At 35.2% G+C, this 9,824-nt stretch overlaps 1 protein-coding gene across 1 annotated transcript in view; it reads right to left on the bottom strand.

Annotated features, from left to right (window-relative positions):
* Positions 1 to 2,936: 2,936 nt before the first annotated feature.
* LOC135155122 (low-density lipoprotein receptor-related protein 2-like) overlaps positions 2,937 to 9,824 on the bottom strand; it is a 70,570-nt gene continuing 63,682 nt past the window's right edge. Inside the window, exons 47-48 of the mRNA XM_064103836.1 lie at positions 9,180 to 9,308; positions 2,937 to 6,815 (exon numbers count right to left, since the gene is read on the bottom strand). Coding sequence (XP_063959906.1) covers positions 6,694 to 6,815; positions 9,180 to 9,308 — 251 coding nt within the window. The 3' untranslated portion in view covers positions 2,937 to 6,693. The remainder of the gene's footprint in view (positions 6,816 to 9,179; positions 9,309 to 9,824) is intronic.

Raw genomic sequence — 9,824 nt, 5'->3', positions numbered from 1 at the left:
ACTATTTTTTTTCGCATTTCATATGAAATATTCTATATAATTTTCTCCCCATTGTCCTTTGAAACAAAGTTTTATTTCTCACTGAACATGTGGAATACCATTGTTTAAAGGGGAATCCCACCCAAATAAAAACTTTTTTTTATAAGAAAAAGAAAACTCAGACAAGTTGATAGGTGAAAGTTTGAACAATATTGGACAAATAACAAGAAAGTTATGAATTTTTAAAAGTTGTGAATATTGGTAATCACTATACCCATGGAGACTTCAAATTGGCCGCACATGGGATGTCATAGTGATGTAAGGCAAGGACTACTCTTCCATGTACTCCAATACATATTATGGCTAAAATGTCATTTTTCCCAAAAGTTTTATTTCAAATTATATTTTTCTTTCATGAGGACATAAAACAATATACTACCTGGGTAATATTTAGATTACTGCCCCAGGGGAATGGGTACTTAAGAAAAAACCACAAATCCCTGATAATAAAGTACATGGCCTATGGGAAAGTTGTCCTTGCCCCTTGTCATAATTTACTTACCCAGTTGCCAATTTGAAATCTACATAGTATTAGTGATCTCAATTTTAAAGCAGCTATAACTTTGTTATTGCTTGTCCGATTTCTTTCAAACTTTCACCATTCTGTTTAATTTATTTTTCTCCTTCCCAACACAACATTTACTGGCAAAGGCTGGATTCCCCTTTAACATTTTTGGTACGTTCAGTCAAGTTGTTCCTTATCGTCAAATCTGTAAAAATTGAAATATTGTATAATTCAAACAATGAAAGACTAAATTGTGCATATAATTTTGTGAAAAATAAGCGAAACCTCAAACTGTCATAGCTTTCTTATTTTACATCCGATTTTAATGAAATATTCAGCATCATATTTTTTTTATTTTTCTCTATTGATTCAAATTCCTTGGGTATAATTCATGATATATATACCGTGTGAGTAAAAAAAAAATTGACACCTCATAAATCCCCAATTTAAGAAAAAAACATGTCATGAACGACTAATCATTATATATGGATGGAAAGAGCATTTTCTCCCGGCAAATAATTTGATACCATATTTTTGTGGTATGTCTTCACGCTGAAGGTATTATTTGCAGTGATGTAATTTTTTGCGCCAAAGTAAGGCATGACTGCAAAGAATGTACCCCAGATGCCAATATGTTGTCATAATCCTACGTGAGTGCTTATGCCATGGCCACATTTGTTCTACGGCGGCCGTACGGCGAGTCGAAAACAGCCGTTTTAACATTTTTTGTCCAACTACATATAGGTGGTTTGATTCAAAATTGATAAAACGGCTGTTTTCGACTCGCCGTACGGCCGCCGTAGAACAAATGTGACCACGGTATTAATCATATTTGCAAATCCCTTTTCAATGAAATTAACTTGAGAATTGACAGAAAAAAAGTGTTTATTAAAACAATTAAATTGCAAATCCCTTAAAAAGTGAAATGGATTTTAATGCAACCCCTGTAGGATCACGACGATCATTGACATCTAGATCGATTCATTCATTGCAGTCGTGCCTTATACCACGGTCACATTTGCTGTACGGCGAGTCGGAAACACCCGTTTTATTCATTTTTACTAAACATGCTAAAACCACCTATAAGTAGCTGGTACAAACAAATGTTAAAACGGCTGTTTTCGACTCGCCGTACGGCCGGCGTAGAACAAATGTGACCAAGGTATTAGTTTGGCGCAAATCAAAATTTACATCACTGCAAAGAGTACCTCCTGATCATCCAAGCGTTAACACATACCACATGAATATGGTATCAAATTATTTGGGATAACATGCTAAGCCATGTATTATGTGTTCATGACATATTTTCCCTTAACTTGGGGATTTACGAGGATCATACGTCACCATCTTCTTTCTCCCTCTTCTCTTTTTATTTGCATCTTTCTTCTTGTCCTCTTTATTCACATGTACAAGAATATTGTTAAAGTTCCCTTTATCAGTAAAAATATTTTGTAATGCAATTCAGGGGCTTTACATATAGCCAAATTCTTATTCTATTGGTAACTTACTTACCATAGTATATTCATATGAAAACTTAGAGTGAAATATAACTTAACTTCAAGCAAAGCCCTTGAAATGGCAAATCGTGGACTTTATTTAAAGCCAAATTATTTTCTATGGATATATCACCACAACAAATTCATATCAAACAGTGCCGGATCTACGGCCGGGGGAAGGGGGGGGGGGGGGGGTAGGGGGCTTAACCACCCCACCCCCATCAGGCTGCCAAGTAAAAAATAATAATAATGTGCACCCACACAATGGGATTGTCATTTTTCTTCAAGCAATCTGCTTATGATGACAATCCTTCTCCTGAAAATTGTGAATATCATATAATAATTTGGTAGTTAATCATTTTTGTCTGGAATTATTTTTATTTTTTTAGTACCTTTTATTTATGATTCATGCCAAAAATGCTAACATATTATGTTTATTATGTTATGGAAAATGTATTATACGAATGTTCCATGGATGCAGAAGAAAACAATAAATCAAATCAAATCAAATATATTCCTACAGCATGTACTGCCTTTAATGGTCTGCATTGCATTAGTAGATGCTAGGAAAACATCACTTAAGGGGGTTCGAAATACCTGAAAATAAATTGGCTCGCCGCTTCCCGGGTGATTGTCCTTCTTGACACCCCCCCCCCCCCCGGAAAAAAGCTGGAAATATCTAGTGAAATTTATCTATGCCACCGTGCAGATTATGTCATTTTGTACCAACATAAATTCATTTTGTCGCGATTATGCGATCCTCGGCCGAGATTTTATAGGGGGCATAATTCCAACCCCCTGCATCCCCGGTTATAACTCAGCCCAAAAGACTCAGGGAGTATTGGGTCTAATATATAATGATAACTCAATAAAGAATCATATGAAACTTTTTAGAATCTGGTATATAAGACAGAAGAGCATTATTTTATTTTGAATCAATCATATTATGACTGCTATGAAGTCTAATACACTTAATGATTTCTTACCACATGAAATATGTTGAAAGAAAGTTGAGAACTTTCACTGTGATCAAATATCTGATCTCCCATCTTTATAAAAAATATAAACATCATCCAGATTGATCAGTAAAGAAAACAAGAATTGTGAATAACAAAATTAATAACTAAGATTCATGTATTTACAGCATATTCCAATTGCGATTCCAGCTGGGTTAGATGCAATACAATGTTTGAGGCCAAATTGTTTGTGCAAAATGGTGGCCCATCAAAAGAATTGCGTCTGATCCAGCTAGATCCGCATGTGTTATTTCATTGTGATTTAAGGTCTTGAATTGCTTGACATACTAACCTGCTGGAACTGAAGGGAGTTTATATATATATGTCATTTCAAATGTTCATAGAGACAAAGAAAGTCTGATATTTAAAAATATGTTTTCTAAAAAAGAAGTTAAAAACATGAGTGTATATGTATGTATGGCATACAAAAATATTTCAAATGTAATAATACTATCACTACATTACGAACATGATCTATTGCAATTTTGGCGTCCTCTACATGTACATAATTTCATGCACTAATTAAACCTGTAAGTGAGTGCTGGACTACATTACCGAAAACAATCATATACATTTTTGCATATATATATATATTTCAGAAGAAAAGTGTTTCTTTTCAACAAGAATCCACATAATTAAAAAAAAAAATTCACATAAGATTTTATTTTTCTGTGTAATAATATTAAAATGTATGTAAATGGTAATAAAATTGATAAAACACCACCACCACTGATAAGAACACACGATATAAAACTGATGCATAGATGATAAATGAAAAAAAATGACTCGCTACATGAAATCATTTGTAGTACTGTTTGATTGTTTATATGCTACCTTACATAGTAAACATCTGATTTGCTCTTAATTGCCCTGAAGAAAGATGTACTGGAAAGAATATTAGATTTAGACAATTAAGCTTGTACATGATATTCATAAACAATTTGTTTTTCACACACCTTCGCAAAAAATATACTCTCTATATATTATCCTATTTAAAGTTCCGGCAGTAAATAATCTAAGAGTCTCAGATGCTAATATGCATGGGCGTAGATCCGCTCGCGCTTTCTATTCATTGGGGGGATGGCGCTTTGTATTATTATGCATATCCCCCAGATGAATAGAACTTTCTACGGATCAACACCATTGATTGCTAATATGTGTATGAACAATTGGCATGTCATATATGCCAAAAGTAGACTATGATGGTGATTTTAATTAATTCCAACAGTTTACATGTATTGTTCTACTTTATTTATGCGAGGGTCTCAGGGCATTCCTATCACTGCCATTTGGCAATTATCCGTGGCATGCATCAATTACTTCAAATTTCTTTATTAAAATGTCATCACATAACCAAGTATTATATTCACTGATCTTTTCAGAGTTGCAATATATCCATTTCATTGGCACATTGTGCAACCATAGTAATGACGATAATAAAACAACAAAAATAAGATCATTAATAAGAATTATAATAATAACAACCATGGGTATTTTCATTTCAAGATCGAACTGCAGCATCAGCTGAATCGTAAAATACAGAAATATTCAAATGAAAGCAAAAATGAGCAAAATAACATGAATAATGAAAGACAATGTAAGTATATGAAAGAAGAAAACTCAGTACTGCTGTGTAAAATAATTGGTAATCGTAATCATTATTAAACAAGATTTAAGGTACCTTGTCAAAATTTGGTGTTGGATCTTAATCCGGGGGAGGGGGGGGGGGGGGGGCTACTCGAATTATAACATGATACCTATGTGCCACACCAAAGTCGAAAATAGGGGGCTCTGGAACTAAATATTGGTCTTAAGAATGGGGTTCTCCAGAACGGCCCTTGAATCAACGATTGCTAAAAATGCATTGCTCTGGAACTGACCATATAAAAAATGGGTCTCCAGAACTCATATGACTCCGCGTCGATCGAGCTTGCTGCCCCGACCAGCTGAGTAGTCCATGATTGGCGCCCCACTGGAACGAGAAAATAGGAATTTCTATGGAATTTCTAAATTGGTGATGCTCTGGAACAGAAATTTAGGCCGACATCAGGGGGTTTCGACAACGGTACATACGTATCATACATTTGTGCGAACGCGGGGCTTATTCCTGCCTTGAAGGCGCTACATGTATGTGTCTTTTCACAGTGGCTTTCTTGCATTCCCAATTGTTCTGAAATGGGAGAATTGGTGATGAATGGCTGCTTCCGGCATTTGCCATTGAAAGACGAAAGGCTAACTTTCGACAAGGTACCCAACTCCAGGGCCCAGTCTTACAAAGAGTTGCGATGGATCCAATCAATCGCAACTATGGAAAGCCAGCAAAGTCATCATCTAAAATGCATGTTTCTTTTAAAATTTTTAGATATGAAGGTATATCCATAAATTCATTGATTTCTTGACAATTTGGTGCATTCTCCTTTTTTTTACAAAGGACATTTTGCAAATTTTCCTGTAGAAAAAAAATTATGACACTGATAGATTGGATCAATCATGAATCTTTGAAAGACGGGGCTGGGCCCTGTCTTACAAAGAGTTATGATTGGTCCAATCAATTGTAACTCTATGGAAATCCATCAGTGTCATAATTTTTTTTGACAGGAAATTTGCACAATGTCCTTCGTAAACAAAGAGAAGCACAGTGAATTTTCAAGAAACAATGAATGCATGAATATACATCATAGCTGGAAAATATTTTGAACAAACATGCATAATAGATGATGACGTTGCTGGCCGTCTATACTTGTGATTGATCGGATCAATCGCAACTTTTTGTTAGATGGGCCCCTGACGTTCATATTTTTTGAGTTCACAATGTTAAACTATTAATCCGTACAAAATAATAAGCATTGATATTACATGCATATTATCATCATCATTAGAATTTTTTTATCATTATCATTGTCATATTTTAACAAATATTAATATATTCTTCAGGATTATTTTCATTATATCATTAGAGTATTTTATCATGAACAATATCACTATATTCTTCAGAATAATTATTACTTCATTATTTACAATGAATACTTTTCTATCAGATTCATCACTGCTAACACAGTGATTCAGGGGGGGAGGCTTTTCAGAAGAAGAACTCTTTTTAATTTGATGTCGTTCTGAGCTTTTTTGACAATCAATTTTCAAAATTAATCAAAAGATCGATACTGAAACTCAATTGCATGACAAATTGTGAAAATTGTTCATGTGACAATTTTGAAATTCAATTGCACGATGAACTGTGAAAATTCAATTGTATGATTAATTGTGAAAGTCAACTGCACAACGAATTGTGAAAATTGTTCATTTGATCGATTCTGAAATTCAATTGCACAATGAATTGTGAAACTTGTTCATATGATCAATTTTGAAATTCAATCATACGATCAATTGTGAAAATTGATCATATGATCAATTTTGAAATTCAATCAATTGTGAAAATTGTTCATATGATCAATTTTGAAATTCAATCATACGATCAATTGTGAAAATTGATCATATGATCAATTTTGAAATTCAATCAATTGTGAAAATTGTTCATATGATCAATTTTGAAATTCAATCATACGATCAATTGTGGAAAAATTGATCATACGATCAGTCGCTAACATTTGTGCGACTAGACCCAGATGAGAGCAGCGATTTATGGATTGGGGCAGTTTGCTTCGTCTTCGGCTCCCGAGCAGTCAATGATTTCGTCACATCTCCACTCCATGGTTATACACCTCCCATCGTTACAAGTGAAAAGCAGTGGATGACATTGATCTGCGGGTGATGAAAAAGAAATTGGCACATTTCAACGTGAGAACCCACAGCGCGAAGCGTCTGGAGGAAGGTTTCAGAAAGAGTTAAGTCCGACTCAAAAGACATGCTTAAAGGTCAAGTTCATCCCAGAAAAATGTAGATTTGAATAAATAGAGAAAAATCAAACTAGCATAACGCTGAAAATTTCATCAAAATCGGATGTAAAATAAGAAAGTTATGACATTTTAAAGTTTCGTTTATTTTTCACAAAACAGTAATATGCACAACTCAGTGACATGCAAATGAGACAGTCGATGATGTCCCTCACTCACTATTTCTATTGTTTTTTATTGTTTGGATTATAAAATATTTCTTTTTTTACAGATTTGACAATAAGGACCAACTGGACTGAACCATATAATATTAAACAATGCTAATTCCATACGTTCAGGGAGGAATTAATCTTTGTTTCACTTGACAATGGGGAGAAAATTTGAATATTTCATATTTCACCTAATAAAATACAAAAGAAATAGTGAGTGGATGACGTCATCAGTCTCTTCATTTGCATACCGACCAGGATGTGCATATAACTATTTTGTGAAATTAAGCAAAACTTTAAAATGTCATAACTTTCTTAATTTACATCCGATTTTGATGAAATTTTCAGTGTTATGTTTGTTGGATTGTTATCTTTTTATGCAAATCAACTTTTTGTTGGGTGGACTTGTCCTTTAAATGCTGATGCTCTCATATTGCTTTTTATATTCAATGCACGATTTATTTGATTAAAAGTATGCAGTAGGGCACGTCTCATTAACATGTTCTGATAAATGGGTCATTTTTGCGTTCTATCATGCGTGCAATTGGAAATTTGACTTTTAGTCACACTTAAATCTTTGTGAAACACCCAAAGGATTTAGGTCATATGATCAAGTGCTTCTTGATCATCATCATCATCACCATCATCATGATCATTACCACCATCATCATCGTCACCATCAAAATCATCATCATCATCACCATCATCAGCATCACCACCACCACCACCACCATCATCATCATCACAATCATCATCATCACCATCATCATAATCATTACCACCATCATCATCGTCACCATCAAAATCATCATCATCATCATCATCATCACCATCATCACCATCACCACCACCACCATCATCATCGTCATCATCATCATCACGACCTTATCATCATCATGATGACCATCATCATCATCATCATCATCATCACCATCATCATATTCATTACCAACATCATCATCGTCACCATCAAAATCATCATCATCACCATCACCACCACCACCATCATCGTCATCATCATCATGCAACCATCATCACTATCATCATCACAATCATCATCATGATCATGCAACCATCATCACTATCATCATCATCATCATCATCATCATCATGCAACCATTATCATCACAATCATCATGATCATGATGACCATCATTATCATCATCATCATCACCAACATCATCATGCCCACCACCACCATCATCATCACCATCAGCATCATCATCATCGTCATCAGCACCACCACCATCATCATCACCATCATCACCATCAGCACCACCGCCATCATCATCATCATCATCATCATCATCATGCAACCATCATCATCATCATCATGATGACCATCATCATCATCATCATCATCATCACCTTCTTCATTTTCATCAACATCATCATGCCCACCACCATCATCCCCATCTTATCATCATCATCATCATCAACATCATCATCATGCAACCATTATCATCACAATCATCATGATCATGATGACCATCATTATCATCATCATCATCACCACCATCATCATGCCCACCACCACCATCATCACCACCACCTTATCATCATCATCATCATCATGATCATGACCATCATCATCATCATCATCATCATCATCATCATGCAACCATTATCATCACAATCATCATGATCATGATGACCATCATTATCATCATCATCATCATCACCACCATCATGCCCACCACCACCATCATCATCATCAGCATCATCATCATCATCATCATCATCACCATCATCATCACCATCATCATCACCACCTTATCATCATCATGCAACCATCATCATCATGATCATGATGACCATCATTATCACCACCATCATCATGCCCACCACCACCATCATCATCATCAGCATCATCATCATCACCATCATCATCATCACCACCATCATCATCACCACCTTATCATCATCATCATCATCATGCCCACCACCACCATCATCATCATCGCCATCATCATCACCATCATTATCCCAACAACATAACGCCTGCCACACCCTCCCATGGTGGGTGGGTTCAGGTGGGCGGAGCCATAAAAGTCTTATCATACCTCCAGCTGGCACTTGACAATTGTTTTCATCAGAAAAAGTTGGGCAATGCGGGAAAAGATCGCACACATTACTGTAATCAATGCATCCACCTCCTTCACACGTAAACTCATCAGGGGCACATGTCGCCTCTGTAATAAAAAAAAAAAAATCATTTTAATGAAATTTATATTTCACTTTGCATGAAGTTAGATAACAAGTGGAGCGCCTCTGGCAGTCTCACCTGCATCACGCAATTCAATATAGCAGCAGTGCTGACTTTGAAAACTACTATAAAATAATTATTCACAAAAAACACCATTCATATAATGATACAATACTACGTTCATTGACAATAAATGACCTTTGACCTTGATCATGCAACCTAAGACTTGTCAGTGATACTTGATTACCCCTATATCCACATTTTATGAACTAAATCTATAAACTTTGAAAGTTATGACAGCAATCTTATAATTACCTCCAAAATGGCCAAAGTTCAATGACCTTAAATGACCTTTGACTTTGGTCATGTGACCTGAAACTCACATGAAATGTTCAATGATACTTGATTACTCTATGTCCAAGTTTTATGAACTACATGTAGATCCATACACTTCCAGAGTTATGATGGTTATTCTACAAATACTCCCAACATAGCCAAAGTC

Source organism: Lytechinus pictus, chromosome 8, assembly GCF_037042905.1.
Source record: "Lytechinus pictus isolate F3 Inbred chromosome 8, Lp3.0, whole genome shotgun sequence".
NCBI lineage: Eukaryota > Metazoa > Echinodermata > Echinoidea > Temnopleuroida > Toxopneustidae > Lytechinus > Lytechinus pictus.
Note: the sequence above shows the minus strand (reverse complement) of the source record. Positions and strands in the feature narration are given on the sequence as shown.